At 40.3% G+C, this 21,281-nt stretch overlaps 1 protein-coding gene across 4 annotated transcripts in view; it reads right to left on the bottom strand.

Moving 5' to 3' along the window:
• mpped2a (metallophosphoesterase domain containing 2a) overlaps window positions 1-4,041 on the bottom strand; it is a 98,962-nt gene extending 94,921 nt beyond the window's left edge. For 2 of the 4 annotated variants that reach the window (XM_036585868.1, XM_036585865.1), the window contains exons 1-2: window positions 3,073-3,645; window positions 505-739 (exon numbers count right to left, since the gene is read on the bottom strand). In XM_036585868.1, coding sequence (XP_036441761.1) covers window positions 505-632 — 128 coding nt within the window. In that variant the 5' untranslated portion in view covers window positions 633-739; window positions 3,073-3,645. Of the gene's footprint in view, window positions 1-504; window positions 740-1,193; window positions 1,299-3,072; window positions 3,646-3,847 lie in introns of those variants that run through there. The other 2 variants (XM_036585866.1, XM_036585867.1) reach the window with 2 other exon arrangements.
• Window positions 4,042-21,281: the final 17,240 nt, after the last annotated feature.

Here is a 21,281-nt window from a genome sequence, read left to right as displayed (position 1 = left end):
TTCCCTGACTAACGCAGCAGTGCAGTTACTGCAGTCTGTTTAAGCTTTTATCCATCTTGAAGGCAGAGAAGATTTTTATACATTATATACATCGTACAGGGTTCACTTCTACATAGGTTTACCTCCCGCCCCTGCCTACTTTGGCAATAACTGTGCTAATATAATTAATATATTGTAAAAATAATGTAAAACTGAGCATAAACAAAAACCACCAAAAAGCATGTTTACTTAACATCCAGTTGAATGTAAACTGCAGCAGTAAATACAGTAAATAAAAATGTATAGTGTTTCTTGTTTCTCTCCTGCAGTGCTCTAATAATCAGTGTTGTAATTGATTAATGGAGCCTTCAGGCTTCACACACATCACACATTTCAATCAAATAAACTCAATGTCTCCCTTTTTACCGTAGCACACATCAGCAATGTGAACGGCAGCATCACAACAACCAAATATCGCGCAGTTCTAACACAGACATGTAACTCAGTTCTTCTCGGGTTACTCACATGTGGACATGCGGCGGCTGGAAGCGGCTCTGGTTGATGTTGTAGTGGGTGAAGGCCTGCGTGGGGTTGGAGCTGTACTCATCCACCGTGATGGTCACTTTGCCCTGCGTCGGCATCCTGTGGGCCATCCTTACTCCAAATCACACACAAGAAACTTCACCAGCGTGCTGGAGCCGGACACACACTCATCCTTCAGAACCGCCACGAGAACCCAAACAGAACCCACAACAAGAACCTGCAGAGGAAAAGGCACAGGAGGAAAGTGAACGAGGAAAAACATTAAAAAGCAAATGAACAAGGACCAATTAAGTAATGAATGAATTAAATAAGTAAACGAAACTGTTAAAACATCTAAAACCCCAAATATAAAGTGAACAACTAAACCTCACAGAGAATCTGCAAGATGTCTACATTGTAATTAAGTCATGAACAACAATATTAACTAATTACACCAGAATAATAACCTGTAATGAAAATAATCGTTGTGGAAAAATATCTTTAATGAAGCAGTTATTTCTGCTAACTCTGATGTTTATGCATTCATGTATTGACCTATATTTAATTGAATTCTTATATATGCATATGTTCATAAAGAATGAAACCTTTCCTGAATTTTACTACAAAATACAAAATTCATGTACTAATTTCAAACCTCAAAGACATTCAAATATAAATCTTTTTACAATTACTTTTGCACATTTCATTTTCCTGTAGCAGACTTCCTCTTGCAGTAAAACACAGCTATATTTCATTTAGCTGTGTAATTGTTAAACATAATACAGGGCCACTCTTTATTCCAGCCAATGGAGAATTAGTCAATTAAAAATATAATAAAAATCAGCAAGAAGCAAAATAAGAAAGTGCGGTAAAACTGAGCATCTGCAAAAACCGTCACACGGCACATTTACTAAACACACAGTTATAGCTGAATATAAACAGCAGCACAGACAGTAAATACAGTAAATAAATCACTGTACTGTGTTTCTCTCCTGTAGCGCTCTAATAATTAGTGTTACAGTAATTGATTATTGATCATTGACGTATCTGTAACCCCCAGTGTGTTTCGTTACCAGCTGTGTCTAATGGAGCCTTCAGGCTTCTAACACACACACACACACACACACACAAAATGCAAAAAAACATCCATCCTCAACCCAACCTACATTAAAAAACTGCTGCATTAACTTTACCCGAATTAAATCTGTCCATCATCTCCATTTGAATAAATAATATATATCAACACATGATCATGTGGAAGTAACTGTGTTGATATACTAATAATGGAAATAATGTCTACATTCAAATCAAATAAATTCAGTGTAGCCCTTTGTCTTCTCAGTGTGCTCCACCACGACTACATCAACCAACATCTCAGCCTAGTGCAAACATCCCAAAATTACCCCAAGCTCAACAAAAACACCCGAACACAATCACCACCACAGCTATGCCACCTCGACTAACCAATCCTAGCTCAAACTACCCCAGTTTACCTCACCAAGCCACCCAAACACAACCCACCCCAACGTACCCCACCACAAGCGCTCCAACCAACCACCTAACCTACCCTCCCCCGACTAAGTTACCTTAATTATCCACCCCAACCAATATACACCTCAACCAATCATAAGCACAATAACAAACCCAAATGCAAACTACCCCAACTCCTCAACCCACCACCACCTGCACTACCTCAAATTACCCCAACTCCACAACTATCACCACATACCCCACCACAACTACATCAGCTTCTCAACCAACCATCACCACCTACCCACCACAACTCCACCAACTCGTCAACCATCACCACCTACCCCCAACGCAAACTACCCAAACCATCACCTCACCACTTACCCCGCCACAGCTATGCCAACTCCTCAACCAAATTTCATCATCTCCCTCAACTCAACCAACAATGACCACCTACGTCAGCTCCTGAACCATCACCACCTACCCCACTGCAAACTGTGATAACTCCTCATCCAAATTTCATCACCTGCCTCAATGCAAACTACCCCAACCAACAATCACCACCTACCCCACCACAACTACACCAGCTCTTTAACCAACACCACCAACCTTACCTCAAATTACCCCAACTCCTCAACCGCCACCATGTAACTCAAACTACCCCAACCACCCCAACACACAACCCTCCCCCAAAAAAAACACCCCAACCCCACTGCACTACTCACCACCTCAGAAGCTCAGCTCTGGTAGAGTGGAACACCTCCACCTGAGAGAGTGTGTGAGCGTTTGTGTGTATATATGTACCCCACCAGGCCTTGAGAACACACATAAACACACACACACATCCCAAACACCCTGTCTTACTCACACACACAGCTCTCAGCTGACTATAATGTACACACGAATACTGTATATGTATAACAATAGAATAACTTTTATTTAATATTCATAAATTCTATAATTTCTATAATATCCGCGCCATTTGTGTAAAACTGTCTGTAAAATAAACACCGGCTCGTGATACTTTGTTCCGTTTCCCCAGTTAGCGGTTAGCTTTAGCTCCGGAGCTGCAGCCGCGGCATTTATCTCCTAAATAAATACCTCAAAAAAGCGACACGGTGGGGCTGAAATGCTCCGTTTCGCCTCATAAACATCTCGTACATCTTCTCGTACCGCCATCGGTCGCCCCAGTCCACTAAAACAGGCGAGCAGGAGGAAAACGAGCCGCCGGAGCTTCGCTTTCAGGTACGCGGGGACTCATTAGGCTCCTCTCGCGGAGAAAAAGCCCGGGGAACGCTCTGTAAAAACAGCTTTGAAAACACTAAATAAAGCTCTATATCCCCTTGAAAACATAGTAGACATATTTTCACTCAGCAACTGTTCGTTTCCGCTCGTTGGAACGAAAAAAGAAAGGAAAACTAAAACGAGAGGTCCAGCAGGGCTTCGCTGACAGGCACGCGTGGCTGGGTGGCTTTAGGTTGGGTAGGAAGAGCCCCCGCTCCCGCTCTCAGGTATAAACGCCCGGAGGGGGAACGGGGGAAGTCACGACCCATCTGTGGGTGCTTGGCCGAGTTTTCTCGCCTGAGAGGCGTCTACAGGTTCACCGAAGAGCCGGTGCGAGGCTCAAGTTGGCTCCTTATTTGAATTGTCCGTTCCACCTTAAATGGTGCAGCAGTTACGTTCTGGCGCCGGAGGCGCCACCATCTAAGGTGGAACGGACAATTCGAATATGGAGCCATTTGGAGGGCTCCAAGCTCGCGGAAACCTGACACTCCAGCCCCCGGCCAGGGCTGCTGGTGCTTGTCATGAATGTAAAATGTGTATGTGTGTGAGTCCCGGTATGTGTGTGTGGCGCTGGAAGCACAGCGGAGAGTACCTTTTGTGTGGCGGGCACACCGGCCAGGGTGCAGCGGGGCAGGACCCTCGACCCCCCGGGCAGGGACCTCCAGCTTCTCCGCCGCCTCCTGGATACTCCGAGCGCGGCAGGCGTCCGAGTTTTTCCTCGGCCAAGGGAGAGAGGGACACGGGCACCGGGGTCAGAGAGCAGCCGGGAGAGCAGAGACCCGCACCAGCATGGCGGAGAGAGAGAGATAGTATGTGTGTGTGTGTGTGTGTGTGCTCACCCCTCCCCTCGCACGTGCAGCAGAAGGAAAAAGAACCCGTTCTCACTAATGCACTACAGCACTGCACTCCACGCACCTTGACACAGGGGTGAAAGAAGCACTCGTTCGGAGAGCTGAGCGTGTGTATTTATTGCTTTGTGGGGACTAAATGGCATTTCAGCTTTGTGGGGACCTTGGGCACCACATGAGCTCTTTAATCAAATTCATTTGAACAGTTTGATTAAAGAGCTAAAGAGGGTTCTTTAGAAAAGACAGTGGTTCTATACAGGACCAAGAACACTCAAAGAACCCCAAAATGATAAATGATTCTTTGCGTGGTGAAATAGTTTCTCACATTGATGGAGAATTTGTTCTTTTTGAAACTAGTTTTATATAGCACCAAAAAGGGTTGCCTTCTTGACATCGTAACAATAGCAGAACCCTTTTTGGTGCTATGTAGGATCATTTTGAAGAGGGTTTTATATAAAACCATATAACACATTCTCCATTAATCTGAAAAACCATTTCACCATGCAAAGATCTATTTAAGCATGCAAATGGTTCTTTGATTTATGTTTATGGTTCTATATAGAGCCATTGTGCCATTGTCTTATATATATATATATATATATTTGTATGTGTGTATGTATGTACATATATATATATATAATTTAAATATCATATATATCCATTAAAAAAAAGTCACATATTTTTTATCATCCATGGTTTTAAAAGTGCACCTACCAAAAGTTCCATGTGAATAAGTCGCCATGTCTTTGTTCTACAGAGACACATTTAAATACACCATTACTGATTAATGTTGAATATTCTTAGCTGAGCACAGTTGGCCAAAAAAAACGATCCTGATTCTGATTCTGACGTTTTCTGGCTTGTTTTTTTTTCCAAAATGTTAAACTAAGCAGATAAACAGAAATTGTTTATGCTATATTGTAATGCTGTTTTCTGTAGAGGATGTGTTAACTTATTTTCACCAAAAAAATCATCAGAACATGGAATTTGACAAGGCGTGTTCAGACTGTACATATGACAACTGTATATAAACACCCCATCCTGCCTGTCAGAGGGGAATGTGTGTAATATTTTAAGCTATAAAAGTTAGACTTGCCTTTTTTGTAAATATTGCAAAATACTGTTGTTGCATGTTCTGTGGACATGCTATGCTTAACAATCCTGTTAGATTGAAAATGGAGAAACAGCACATGACCAAAAACACATACACTATCAGCTTCTGAACCTTCATCAGAGAATAATAATCATCATCATCATCATCATCATCAATAATAATACATTTTATTTAAATGCACCTTTCAGCATCTCAGGGACTCAGTACAGGCTGTAAGAACAGAACAAGCACAGAAATTTGATGGTGTGACGAGGTGGAAAGCAAAACTCAAGGACGCAGATAAAGTATTATATTAAAGAAACGTGAACTGCGTATGTATTTATCTTTTTGTCGGGACCAAAACCGAATTTTGTCATTGTGGGGATGTTTGGTGGCTTTGTACAAAAGTAAACCTCAAACAAAAGTGCTTTTTGTGACACCAAAAAGTAGCTTTTATTTTTAATTTCATTCTACAAAATTGGAGCCAAATGTAAATGCAGTTTTGTATATGAATAGGAATGACAGTTGTTTATTCTATATAAGTTCAGTTACGCCACGGACAGACCCCATCTCTGTTTATTTATTTATTTATTTATTTAGTGCTAAATAGCGCTGAGAGGTCTGGCCCCATCGCAGTCGTGTCGGAGAGGAATGTGTGGAATATTTTGGGCTGAACTGACACTGTCACATTGCCAGCCACCAAGATTAGAGCTTTTTCACTTTTGTTCTTTTCATCTTTTGTTTTGTAAGCTATTTTTTTCCTACATATCTCTGCAATATTTAGGTCCTGCAGAAACATTTTGTTAGAATTGCAACCTGATCAGATTTATAAATGTCAGCTGCTCCATTATGTCAGAAACCTCAGATTCTTAATGTTTACAATATTAATGTTTTTTCAAATGTGTTTTTTATTTTTAAGATACTTTAAAATTAAATGAATATTCCAGAGCAGTTTAAGAATTATTTTACTACAAATTCAGAGGTACAACTCGTCACTCTTCAGATCTTCATCTTCATTTCATCTTCATTTATGGGCACTGAAATATTAAATATGTATTCACATTTGTCAAAAAAGTTCTTTAAAATATAAAAGGCCGTTTAACATGCTTATTATAGCTATTTTTCTGTATGTATTGCTGTCTATATGTCCATGTTTTATTTGTTTCACTTACTGTGACATATTTACTATTTCTCCAGAATTAATATGAGAGTATAAACCTACACCACAAACTTCTGTATCTATTAATTTCATATATATGCATGAATGTCCATGCGCACATACACAACACACACATGTGCTTACACACTCACATGTCTTTACTTTATGCGTTACCTGATATTTAGGATATTTGATGTATACTCTATGTCGTTATTATGTTTTGTATGTTATTTTGTGTTTTCTTAATATTGAAAAATCTAAATATTTATTTTATATAAGCTTATTAGGTTTTTTTACTGCTCACTGCACTGTATATTATGTATCTTTGTGTTTGTGTGTATTTCAAATTGTGTGAAATAAACTAAACTAAAACTAAACTAAACTATTTAATAAAAAAAAGTTTTTCATGATGGGTGGACATGCTGTATTTGACGTCACACATTCTTTAGTGTATCACCTTAATTCTACTTAGTGCACTTAGTTTGTGTTGAATTCAGTAGTTCTATTACAGTACAGGAATTAGTATGAAAATCAAATAAAAAACTCAGATACATTTTAATATTTTAGTTAAAATTTAAATGCTTATATTAGGTTTATAGGTGTAGCATTAATGTGTTAACAGATGTATGTTAAGGCATGACAAAGGTTGAATATTTATTCCATTTTTATTTAGTAATATTTCAGACAGAACTTCAGTGACTGTCCTTATAAACATGTTAATATACATTTTTCACTCGCAATTAACAATTTTTACCCACAAACCTCCACATATTTTCTCTCCTCCTTTAAACAAACAGTGGTTTAAACAGACGCTAGACAGTAATGAAGCTTTTATAGCAGCCTTATATCTAAATATGCCTCGATAGATAAAATATAAACACATTGTTTGAGTATGAGTGCTGATATTATAATCCATAAACTAAACTATCCATAAAGTGTGTATCTGGGGTCACTCAGAGAACCTTATCAGCCCAGAGCATTAAACACTAAACATCAACACATTATTACTCATCAGAACAGCAGCTTTACATGACAAGGAACAATCTCAGTGTAAAATCTGAATTCTGAGTAAGTTGGGATCATTTCTGTCGGTCAGTTTGTCATGAAGTGGTCACACAGTAACGTTTGAAATGGTGTAAAAAATAAACAGGTGAGCAGTTTTAACAGGACAATTCAGTCAAGTCAAAGATTATTTATATTAATATAGCAATGGCTATGATTAAATAATAACAATAACAGCCAATATATATATACATTTAAACTGTACTACAGTCACTCCTCTGTAACAGAGCGATTACTCACACAGCTGTACAGATGTTCATATTTTCATACAAATGCTTATTTTACTCTGATATTCTGTATATAATATTTATTTAGGACATACACATACAGATATTCCCACTTCAGCCCCTCCCACTTCAGCCTTTCATTACTCTTTACTCTGTTCACTGTAATTGTTGTAATTGTATTGTTATTGCTATGGTTATTGTATTTTTCTCTGAGTTGAACACTTGTTGTCAGTCTGTGTTTGTCTGGTCTGTTCAGCGTGTTAATGTCATGTGTGACTCACTAAGACTGTGTACCTGGTGAAATAAAGCAATTCTGATTCTAATATCATTACATACAGTGCTGTGCAAAAGTCTTAGTCCCTCTGAGAGTATAATCTGTAAGGCTGTTTATCTGAGCAGTGAGCATTAGAGTCACTTCAAATAAACAATCCATTGTGCTTGTTCTCTGTGTGTGTGTTTGTGTGTGTGGGTGTGTTTGTGTGTGTGTATGCGTGTGTGTGTGTGTGTGTGTGTGTGAGATGGTTTATGAATCTATCCTGAAGCAAGTTCTTTCTCTACCGTTACAGTATCTGCTTTATCTGATCACTTCATTAAATTAATCAGCTGATGGAACTGAACAGTGTGATGCTGATATTCAGAGAGAACCAAACCTGGGTTCTGCTAACTGGGTTCTTTTCACTGTGTTCTTTTAATCTACATTTTCAAAACTTTACTGAAAACAACACATTCTGACTTCTGACTACTGGATTTATGCTTATATTTGTATTAGTAATATTAAAACACAGTCCAAAGACATGCAGTCAGGCCAATTGGACATGCTAAATTGCCCCTAGGTGTGAATGTGTATGTCTGTCTGTCTGCCCTGCAATAGACTGGCGACCTGTCCAGGGTGTTTCCTGCCTTCCGCCCAATGACAGCTGGGATAGGCTCCAGCACCCCACCCTGACCCAGAAGGATAAGTGGTGTAGATGATGTATGTATATTTTGTTTGTGTGTATAGATGATTTGGTAAATATATTTATTATATTGTATATTGTATGTATTGATTTGTAGTGCTGTTTAATGAGATGTCATTGTATTGTGACTAGCATGTTAGCTTGTGGCTATCATATAAGCATTAAGCTGCACAATTAGATGGAAAGTCTATAAATCAGTCTTGGTTTTAAATGTTGCCCCTTTATACTGTAATGTATACTGGATACTGTAATAAACAGAGAACAGAAATATTATCATATTAAATATTTTCAGACTCTGTTTATTTTTATTGTATTGAAAATGTCAACAGCAGCGTTTCAAACTGAATTATGAAATCTGTGAATTATTAAAGCACCAATATATTTTTTATTATATATAGAATGACACAACAAAACTGTATCAGCAAAACTTTAGACTTTAGAGGAGAAACGTTCTTCCAGTGGACATTAAAGGAAGAAAATTTTTCAGGTGAGTTTGGAGCGCTTCTATTGGTCCGTTCATCTTGATATTTAATTAATCATGAAATGTAAGACATTTAATTTAATAAATATAATGTAAAGACTAGCTGGAATTTGAAAATTCTGTAAGATAAAAATAGCAAACATGGAGACACAGGCTTTAATATGACTTAGAGCTACTAAGAAACACACAGAGAATGATATTAAAGAATATTAGAAATATATATATATATATATATATATATATATACATATATATATATATATATATATATATATATATATTATATATATATATAGACACATATATGTAAGAATGGTGATAGCTGTGGGTGTAAATGTCAGGGCGAGCGTCCTTTGCTGAGTGCTGTATTCTCTCTCTCTCTCTCTCTCTGGTACAGAATGTAAATGTTATGCAGGTTAAAGAATGTGCTGATTATTTTATGAGCTCATATAACAGAGAATAAAACAAGCTTATTATGGAAATGTAGCAGGAGTCAAGAGAGAGAGAGAGAGAGAGAGAAAGAGAGTGAGGGGTGAGTGTGAGTTTAACTTGTCTGTAAAGTATGCTAATATCTCCAGTCTTCTGGAGCCAAAGGCTAAAAAGAGCACACTAACATGGAGCTAAAGACTAATCGAAAGAGAACATCTCTCTCTCTCTCTTTCTCTCTCTCTCTCTTGCTCTCTCTCCTTCTCTCTCTCTCTCGCCCTGTGGGTCAGAAAGTGTGCTGGGGTTCAGGGGTCAGATGCTGGACAGTGTCCAGTCTGCAGGCCATATCTGATCTGAGAGCAGCTCTGATGATTGTAGCTCTGCAGTTTCTTCAGTTTTAATCCTGCAGTGACGACAGAAAAGAGAATTTACTGAAAAGTGGTGTCCTGATAATGCAGTGAACACTGCTCACCCCACTCACTGCATCATAAATCATCAAGATAATCTCAGTCTGGTTAAGAATTATATTTAAAAATGAAAGAGGAGGAGCTGCTTACACTGCAGTGGAATATAGAAAATAAAGACAATACAACAATATATTTTTGCTTATGAAATAGTCCAATAATTTTATTTTTGACAAAACATGAACCTATAATTTATTCAGTATAGTTAAGATCAATTATAAATTCACAGTTAAACCACCACAGAGATGCATCCCTCATTTGATTTGGTTGTTTTTAACAGTAAAAAAATAGACATTTTAATTAGAGTAAATTTGCTGTAGTGTACCATATTAAAATACTGTATTATAGCAGTGCACTGTATTAAAACACTACTATAGCAGTGTACTAATATAGAAAATACTGTACTAAAGCAGTATCCTGTATTAAAATATTGTACTATTGCAGTGTATTGTATTAAAACACTGTACTATAGCAGTGTACTGAATTAAAATACTGTACTATTGCATTGTACTACTTTAAAATACCATTCTACAGCGGTATTCTGTATTAAAATACTATACTATAGCAGTACAGTTAAAATACAACCCCAATTCCAAAAAAGTTGGAACACTGTGTAAAATGTAAATAAATGTAAATAAAAACAGAATGCAATGATTTGCAAATGTTTTATTCACAATAGAACATAGAACACATATCAAATGGTGAAAGTGGGACATTTTGCCGTTTAATGAAAAACATTAACTCATATAGAACTTGATGGCAGCAACGCATCTCAAAAAAGCTGGGTCAGTACCATGACTACCATTGTGTAGCATCCTATCTTCTTTTATCAACGGTCTGCAAACATCTGGGAAGTGAGGAGACCAGTTCCTGGAGTTTCAGGAGAGGAATGTTGCCCCATTCTTGTCTGATGTAGGATTCTAGCTGCTCAACAGTCCTGGGTCTTCTCTGTCAGATTTTTTGTTTCATGATGATAGAAATGTTTTCTATTGGTGAAAGGTCTGGACTGCAGGCAAGTCAGTTTAGCACCCAGACTCTTCTTCTGCAAAGCCATGCTTTTGTGATGGATGCAATATGTGGTTTAGCATTGTCCTGCTGAAATATGCAAGGCCTTTCCTGTCTGGATGGCAGCATATGTTGGTCTAAAACCTCTATATACTGTTTAGCATTGATAGTGCCTTTCCAGATATGTAAGCTGCCTATGCCATAGGCACTAATGCAACCCCATGTCATCAGAGATGCGGGCTTTTGAACTGTGTGCTGATAACAAGCTGGATGGTCCCTCTCCTCTTGAGTCCGCAGGACACCGCGCCCGTGGTTTCCAAAAAGAATTTCAAATTTTCGTTCATGTAACCACAGAACAGTGTTCCATTTTGCTTTAGTTCATTTTAAATGAGCTTGGGCCCAGAGAAGATGGTGGCGTTTCATGTTGACATACGGCTTCTTCTTTGCATGATACAGCTTTAACTTCCATTTGTGGATTGCATGGCAAACTGTGTTTACGGACAATGATTTCTGTAAGCGTTCCTGATGCAGTGATTTCAAGTGCAGAATCATACCTGTTTTCAGTGCCGTGCCGCCTGAGGCCCTGAAGGTCACGAGCATCCATTATTGATCATCGGCTTTGTCCCTTGTGTACAGATTCTTTGAATCTTTCGATGTTTTTATGTACTGTAGATGGTGGGATATCCAAAGTCTTCGCAATTTTACATAGAAGAACATTTTTCTGAAATTGTTTCACAATTTTTAGATGCAGGTTTTCGCAGATTGGTGAACGCCTGCCCATCTTTGCTTCTCAGAGACTCTGCCTCTCTAAAATGCTATTTTTATACCCAGTCATGTGAGTTAGATGCACATTGCTCCTCCAGTTGTTTTTTCATTAGTACTACTTACTTTTCCAGCTTTTTGTTGTCCCTGTCCCAAATTTTTTGAGATGTGTTGCTGCCATCAAGTTTTAAATGTTTTTTAATGAAATGGTAAAATGACTGATGTGTTCTGTATAAAATAAAATATGGGTCTATGAGATTTGCAAATCATTGCATTCTGTTTTTATTTACATGTATTTACATTTTACACAGCATTTTTTTGTACTCTAGCAGTGTACTGTATTAAAACATTGTACTATAGCAGTGTACTGAATTAAAATATTATAGCAGTGTACTGAATTAAGATACTATTATAGCAGTATACTGTATTAAAACACTTCTCTAGCAGTATACTGTAATAAATCACTTACTAAAAAATGTACTCTATTACAATGCTGTACTATGGCAGTGTATTGTATTAAAATACTGTAATAAAAGCAATGTACTGTATTAGAATAAAGGTACTGTAGCAATATACTGTATTAAAATAATGTACTATAGCATTGTACTGTATTAAAATGCTGTACTATAGCAGTATACCATATTAAAATGCTGTTCAGTAACAGTATACTGTATTAAAATACTGTACTATAGCAGTGTACTGTATTAAGCACTGTACTATAGCAGTGTACTGTAATAAAACACTGTACTGTAGCAGTATACTGTATTAAAACACTGTACTGTAGCAGTATACTGTTTTAAAATACTGTACTATAGCGGTATACCAAATTAAAATACTGTACAATAGCAGTGTACTGTATTACAATACTGTACTATAGCAGTGTACTATATTAAAATACTGTACTGTAGCAGGGTACTGTATTAACACACTATTATAGCAGTGTACTGTATTACTGTATTAAAACACTGTACTATAGCAGTGTACTGTAATAAAATACTGTACTTTAAAATTTATATTCATATACAGAGTTTGTGTGTGTGAGAGTGTGTTGTATTGGTCTATAAAATGAACAGAATAACTACATATGAACTGGTGTATGTAACTATGAATAAATGAATACAGAAAGTAAATTCTGTGTAAATGTGTGTGTTTAGGCTCTGATCTGCCTCAGCAACTCTCAGAGACCCAGCTTCCTCTCTGCTCTGTGCTCTCAGTCTGCCTCCCTCTTCCTCATCATTTAGCGCAGCGAGGCTAATTGGAAAATGGAAATGCGCTGCTCTGGATGGCGGAGCGCAATCATCCATCTAACACAACACAAATTACTCCAAATGGGAGAAACATACAGTTTGTGATTGCACATTATATACAGAGAAGAGCCAGCGCGCATATGGAAAGCAATTTGGTTTGGAATTTATTGAATTAAATTTTCATATGCTTCAGACAAATTGACATCAGCAGCTGGTCTGATCCCGTCCCTCCTTTCTGAGAGAATTTACTCTCGCTCACTTTCTGCACTAATGCACTTTTACAATCAGTAATAAATAAACCCAAACGAATAGATGAGAGAGGAGAGAGAGTGTTTTTACACTTTTACTGGATTAGAGTGAAGAATGTAATGTGTGGTGTTGCTGTTACTCCCCTTCACTCTTTTCACTTTTATTATTCCTCTTTCTTCACGCCTCCTTTACTTTCCTCTTCAGCTCAACTACCACATAGAGACGGCTCTTCTCATTAAAGGGCCCATATCCTACATTTCTCTGGTATTTTTCCCTGAGGTCCACTTATAATATTTGTGTGCATTTATCACACAGTCATTATTTATTTTAACATGTTTTACAGACTGTAGGCAAAAACGGACAGATTTTTTCGTGATTTGTGAAGAGGTCTCTCTTACACACACACATTCAGGTGTAGTCATAGCAACAGAGTGATTCAGAAAACAGTTCAATTTAATTGTTGCTCACCGTAATAATGACCTCACAGTAACTCAGTGACACACACACTTCTGAGCTACAATGTTAATTAGCTGCTCTCATCTCTTCATACAACAAACATTAATTAAAATGGTCTGACTTTACAGTAATTTATGAATAATTAGTGTGTCATTTACACACATTTATTATTATTCATTAACCATAACTGGTGGAAAATATGCTCTGCATCTCACGATACTGACCACTACTGAACCACAACTCACCACTACTGACATCTATTGACCTGCTACTGACCACTACTGACGTCTACTGGCCGGCTACCAACCACTACTCACGTCATTTGACCCACTACCAACCACTACTGATGTCTGTTGACCTGTTACTGACCACTACTGATGTCCACTAACACACTAATGATGTCTGTTGACATGCTATTGACCACTACTAACATCTACTGACACAGTACTCACATCTGTTGACCTGCTACTGATGTCTACTGACCCACTAGTGGTGTGTGTTGACCGAGTACCGATGTCAGAAGCAGAGAGAGAGAGAGAGAGAGAGAGACGAGAGAGAGAGAGAGAGAGAGAGAGAGAGACTTTTTTTGACTTTTAACAACACTTTATTGTAACCACATCTCGCTAAGGTGTGTAAAAGTCACATCAGGCCATTTCCGCCCTCAAACCAGCACATAAAAACAAACAGTTTGCTTAATAAATAAATAAATAAAGTTTTCAGTAACTGAAATCAGGTGCAAAGCAAAGTTCGTTGTCTAAAACCGAGCACACCGCCTCCCCACAGCACCACACCACTTTAAAAGTCTCCAGGTCAGACATGCACTTATAATAGTTAAAATCAATTAGAACCCTTGATTTGACCAGTCTAGAGAAGGTTCTCACTACGTCGGAGTCAGCTGCCTGTGCCACACAGTTTTTCCGACTAATGTACACTGCCAGTTTGGCCTGACCAAGAATAAAATTAATCAACTGGCACTTGAACCTCTCTTTCTGGACATATTTAAAACCAAGGATAAAACTATGAGCTGTAAAAATCACATTAAAAGACATAAACAGAGTCTTTAAAATGTCAAAAAGGGGATGTAGCCTAAAACAGTGCATAAAAGCGTGAAACACTGTTTCCCTCTTAAAACAAAAAGGACATTCCTGAGTGACCTCTGGATTTAAAACAAAAGAGTTAACAGAAACAAAAGAGTTAACAGAAACAATGCCGTGTAAAATCCTCCACTGTAGATCTGCCACTTTTTTGGTTAACGGTGGTTTATACAGTGCTCTCCATTGTGGCTTTACCTTGTCAGTGAGACCCAGAGCATCTCTCCATGGCGTATCAACTCTGTTCTCCAGTCTCTTTCTGTTAAAAACCTTCACACAAGCTGTGTAAAGCAGCTTGCCAGAGACTGAACTCAGGTCCATGCTCCTCTTTACGGTCCAGGATGGGGCCCTGACAGTCCTGCAGGTCAGGAGTGATGGTAAGCTTGGGGAAGGGGTCATCCTCATCTGAGCTGAGCACTCCTGCACCATAGTCCTTTATCAGTGCACGTTCCTCAGAGGACAGCACTGACCTCCAGCACTGCAGGAGTTTGGCCACAACACGCAAGGACCTTACTCCCAAGCGCACCGCCAGGTCCTCCGCACAGTCCAGACCAGGTCCTGCAACTTCCACCAGCGGACGGAAGGTAAAGATGGAAACCCGAACACTGACCAGTGTGGGGGATGTTTTGCTTGATATGTCCAGGCGAGACCCATAAAGAACAGGTTCCTCCAGAAGCCAGTGTAATGAGGTGCTGCTTAGTCCAGACATGCTAAAAAAAACTCCAAATTCTAAAAAGTCCACGATAAAACATAGGCAGGTCAGCGATGTCCGGCTGAGGCAACAGCTGAGGCACTAGCCAAGTCCATCTGCTCAGACGTCCCTTCACTTTCTCAATGGTGCCCTCCCAGTTTTGCTTTGCACACTCACTGTCCCCTAAATAGACTCCAAGATACTTAAACCCACCCGTCCTCCATGACAATCCAGGCAGTGTAGGTCCCCCACCAGTCCATTCCCCCACTAAAACAGCTTCACTTTTACTCCGGTTCACTTTAGCAGATGATAAAATCCTAAAATCATTTAAAACATCCACTAAAATGTCCACATTTCTCTGTGAGCTGATTAAAACCACTAGGTCGTCCGCATAGGCCGAAACACAGACAGGTGTGCTACAGTTTGGTATCTCAAGGCCAGAGAGCTTCTGTCCCAGCTGGCACAGCAGAGGCTCAATTGATAACGAGTACAACATGCCAGAGAGAGCACAGCCCTGTCTGATGCCTCTGTGGACTTTAAAAGGAGCACATAAACCACCGTTAACCTTGAGTACACTCTCAATGTCACTGTACAGAACCTTGATCATAGCTATAAAACCTGGGCTGAACCCAAAGTTCTCCAGAACTTTCCACAAATATGCATGCTCAACCCGGTCAAAAGCCTTTTCCTGGTCTAAGAAAATAAGACGAGTCCTCAAGCCCAATAGCCTGGAGACGTCCAAAGCATCCCGAATTAAATAGATATTATCAAAAATAGACCTACCAGGCACACAGTACGTCTGGTCAAGATGTACCACCTGCTCCATCACCTTCCCAAGTCTTGAGGCTAACGCTTTAGAGAGCAACTTGCAGTCTGTGCACAGCAATGCCACAGGGCGCCAGTTCTTCAGCTACATCAGGTCTCCTTTTTTTGGGACAGCTCTCCTGCAGCTCAGAGGAAGTTTTCCTTCCTGTACACTGACCTGGAGCACTTCAAGCACATCCTGACCCAATATAGGCCAAAGAACCTCTCCTCCACCTCCTTGGAACAGGCCTGCTCGCTCTCAAACAGCTTAGAGAAAAAGCTGACTGTCTGCTGGCGAATTTCAGAAGGCTCAGAAACGAGATCCCCTGATTCAGACCGTACAGCATGCATAAACCTTTTCTGTCCGTTTTTGCGCTCTAGACCGAAGAAGAACTTTGAAGGAGCATCCATTTCCGACACATTCTGGAAACGTGAACGGACCAGCGCCCCCTGTGCTGTAATGCCCAGCAGGTCAGCTAACGCAGCTTTTTTTCTTTTAAGAGCTTTAATATGCTCTTGATCTCCTGTGGCCTCCCCCAAACACTGGAGCTCCACTATTTCAATCTCCAGCGCTTTTAGACATCTGATTATGTCCCTAGTGACATTGAAAGGGTACTGTTGGCAAAACACTTTAATTTGTACCTTTGCTACTTCCCACCACTGTTGTAATGAATTAAAAGATGTTTTCTGTGACTTAAAAACACCCCAAAAAAAGTAAAAGACTCCTTAAAATTAACGTCATCTAAAAGTGCAGTATTAAAATGCCAGTATGCACTCTGAGGCTTAACGTTACGTTTTCTAACAGTACACTGAACCATACAATGATCAGAGAAACCAACAGGAGAAATAAAACACTGCGTAAAAACAGACAAATGATGTCTAAAACTGTAAAACCGATCAAGTCTGGCCAATGACAGGGCATTATCTCTACAGTGTGTCCATGTGTACTGTCTTTGGTTACCATGTAAAGTTCTCCATGTCACACAGGTCATGAGCCTCTAAGAGTTCACACAGACGCCGGCGGGAAGCAGTGTGTGGTTCTAGGTGGTTCCTATCCAGGTTATCTGCTGCACAGTTAAAATCCCCACCCAGAACTAAAAAGTCAGTAAAATCACAGTTGGAGATAAGAGAACTCAGCCTGTCTAAGAAGACCATCCTCTCCACTGCTACAGTGGGAGCATAGACACAGATAAAAACAAAGGTTTCATTCTCATAACAGGCTTGTACTTTCAACAGCCTCCCAGGTAAAATCTCATTCAACTGTGTACGAGTGAGGAATAAAATTATTCGAAAATAAAACACCAACTCCACCACTAACAGTGGAGTTGTGACTTAAAATGACCAGCCCTTCCCACTCTTTAGCCCAATCTACAGCGTTATCACCATCACTGTGTGTCTCCTGGAGAAAGAACACATCAGCACGCTTCTGTTTCGCCAGCTCATAAAACATTGCCCTCTTCCCGCCGTCTCTCGCCCCATTTATATTCAGAGTAGCGATCTTAATGTCACTCATTAAAATAATAAAAGGGCATAAAACTGTGATGGCGAAGGCCAGTCCAAAATAGGGACCAAACACACTAAACATCCTCATCAGGACCCGCTTTATGTAGTTTAGTCAGTATCTTTTGTAGTCTAAAAATTTCCAGTGCAGTAAAAGACCCTCCCCCCCTGAAGTGTTTAACATTGTGTATGAACTGCTGGGGGTCCGTAAAGTGCTTTTCCACCTGCACACCTCTGTACCCTTTAGTCACACTGAGGAATTTTTTGATCTCTTCAGCAGTGTAGCGTACAGGTATCCTCTCCTTCTGAGAGCACACTGACCAGCCAGAGTCAGACATAGAACCCTCACTATCAGTGTCGGCCTCAGCACCACTAAGCCCTTTTTTCGCCTGCTTATTCCCCTCCCCCCTCCCTCGCTTCTTCCTTTTAGCGGGAACTTTAAAAACAGGCTCATCCACCATGTCTACATCAGCCACAGTTTCCAGCACCACCACTTCAGCAGAGACAGCTTCACTACAGCCACTCACCTCAGTGGTCTGCCCCTCAGAGATAGCAGTGCCCCCCTCCATACTGCCTGGTTCCTCCCCAGACGGCTCCGGCACAGCAGGAGCAGATGAGGGAGACCCCTCCAAGGCCCGTTCAGCCCCAGCAGTTTCCTCAGCAGCAGACTCCGACATGCTCGGTTCACCTCCCTCAGGCTCCAGGTTAGCCAGTGGGTCCGCCGCAGCCGAGCCCGCAGCAGCCGCAGGGGGAACGACTACCGCAGGCCCAGCAGCAACAGGCCCCGGCCGCTCCGGCTCAGCCCTCACGGGAGCATCAGCGTTCCCGTTCGCCTTTACAGGACAAGCATGAACAAGATGTCCCGCTTGCCCACACCAGAAACACTTCATAGCTGTTTCAGAAGAAACATAAACAGCATACTCAAAACCATCTACATTGAACTTCAGGACCAAATCCAAATCCTCACCTTCCTTCAGAACCATGAACACAAGCCTCCTGAAGGACACCAGGTGCTTAATCAAGGCGCTCTTACAGCCGAGGGGGATCTTCCTAATGGGAGAAACAAGTTTCCCATACCGGGACAGTTCAAGAGCAATAAGCTCGTCCTTAATGAAGGGGGGCACATTAGACAGAATAATCTTTTTAGAGGGGGTACTAAGGGGCAAGACCGGAGTCAGCTGACCGTTAATAACGACACCGCTCTGAACCAGATTATTAGCGAGGTCCACCGTTTTCATAAACAGCACAACAGCGCTGTTCATACGGGAGGCAGAGACGATGTTGGAGTGGCCCACTGCGTTCCCTGCAGCCAGGCAGCACTCCTCCACACTCACCCTGCACATCACCTTCACCCCGTGCCTGCGAGTCAGGCTCTCATACACGCTGCTCGGAGACGACATACTCCCGGCGAAAACACCGGCAGCAGACTCAGCTACGGCTCACACATGCACTCGCACACTCACTCACACACACTAACACTCACACACACTAACACTCAGACAAACAACCTCAGAAACACAACGAAACTCACAAACTAACAGACAGAAAAAAGTTTTGGCACAACGCCAACCACTCGCACTCACGCTCACCACGCTCCGCTCACTCCACCGCTCACACCCGCGCATGCGGAGAGAGAGAGAGAGAGAGTCTGTAATAATGAAAAAGAGTGTGTGTAGGGGTGTGTAAAAGAGAGAGAAATAGTGTGTGTGTGTGTGTGTGTGTTTCCTCTGTAAATACAGTGATACAGTGAAGGTTCACATTTCCTACATTATGAAGTGTAAATAAATAACAAACAGGACCACACAAACACTATTAACCTGGCATATAATCTAATATATATACACCGATCAGGCATAACATCATGACCTCCTTGTTTCTGTGCTCATTGTCCATTTTATCAGCTCCATTTACTATATACAGTAGTGTGAAAAAGTGTTTGCCCCCTTCCTGATTTCTTATTCTTTTGCATGTTTGTCACACTGAAATGTTTCGGATCACCAAACAAATTTAAATATTAGACAAAGATAACACAAGTAAACACAAAATGCTGTTTATAAATGAAGGTCTTTATTATTAAGGGAAAAAGAAATCCAAACCTACAGGGCCCCCCCCCCACAATAAATTAACTGTGGTTTATCACATCTTTGGAAAGCTGAGTTCAATTTCCCTAGCCACACCCAGGCCTGATTACTGCCACACCTGTTCTCAATCAAGAAATCACTTAAATAGGACCTGCCTGACAAAGTGAAGTAGACCAAAAGATCCTCAAAAAAAATGGCAAAAACATGGAACAGTGGTGAACCTTCCCAAGAGTGGCCGCCTGACCAAAATTACCCCAAGAGCGCAACGACGACTCATCCAAGAGGTCACAAAAGACCCCACAACAACATCCAAAGAACTGCAGGCCTCACTTGCCTCAGTTAAGGTCAGTGTTCATGACTCCACCATAAGAAAGAGACTGGGCAAAAATGTTCCAAGATGAAACCACTGCTGAGCAAAAAAAAATTCAGTTTTGCCAGAAAACATCTTGATGATCCCCAAGACTTTTGGGAGAATACTCTGTGGACTGATGAGACAAAAGTTGAATTTTTGGAAGGTGTATGTCCCATTACATTTGGTGTAGAAGTAACACAGCATTTCAGAAAAGGAACATCATACCAACAGTAAAATATGGGGGTGATAGTGTGATGGTCTGGGGCTGTTCTGCTGCTTCAGGACCTGGAAGACTTGCTGTGGTAAATGGAACCATGAATTGCTGCTGTCTACCAAAAAATCCTGAAGGAGAATGTCTGGCCATCTGTTCGTGACCTCAAGCTGAAGCACACTTGGGTTCTGCAGCAGGACAATGATCCAAAGCACACCAGCAAGTCCACCTCTGAATGGCTTAAGAAAAACAAAATTAAGACTTTGGAGTGGCCTAGTCAAAGTCCTGACCTGAATCCGACTGAGATGCTGTGGCATGACCTTAAAAAGGCAGTTCATGCTCGGAAACCCTCCAATGTGGCTGAATTACAACAATTCTGCAAAGATGAGTTGGCCAAAATTCCTCCACAGTGCTGTAGAAGACTCATTGCCAGTTATCGCAAACGCTTGATTGGAGTTGTTGCTGCTAAGGGTGGCCCAACCAGTTATTAGGTTTAGGGGGCAATCACTTTTTCACACAGGGCCCTGTAGGTTTGGATTTCCTTTTTCCTTAATAATAAAGACCTTCATTTATAAACTGCATTTGTGTTTACTTGTGTTATCTTTGTCTAATATTTGAATTTGTTTGGTGATCCGAAACATGTACATGTGACAAACATGCAAAAGAATAAGAAATCAAGAAGGGGGCAAACACTTTTTCACACCACTGTAGATGCACTTTGCAGTTCTACAATTACAGACTGTAGTCCATCTGTTTCTCAATTAACAAATAATTTATCAAAATGTCCAAAATTTGTTGCAAATTTAAATAATGAGAGTTCAAATCAAACTGAATTTTTAAAAATGATTACTGCTTATTTTC

This window comes from Colossoma macropomum, unplaced genomic scaffold, assembly GCF_904425465.1.
Source record: "Colossoma macropomum unplaced genomic scaffold, Colossoma_macropomum, whole genome shotgun sequence".
Lineage (NCBI taxonomy): Eukaryota > Metazoa > Chordata > Actinopteri > Characiformes > Serrasalmidae > Colossoma > Colossoma macropomum.
The sequence above is the reverse complement of the archived record's forward strand: the minus strand, read 5'-3'. Positions and strand labels throughout refer to the sequence as shown.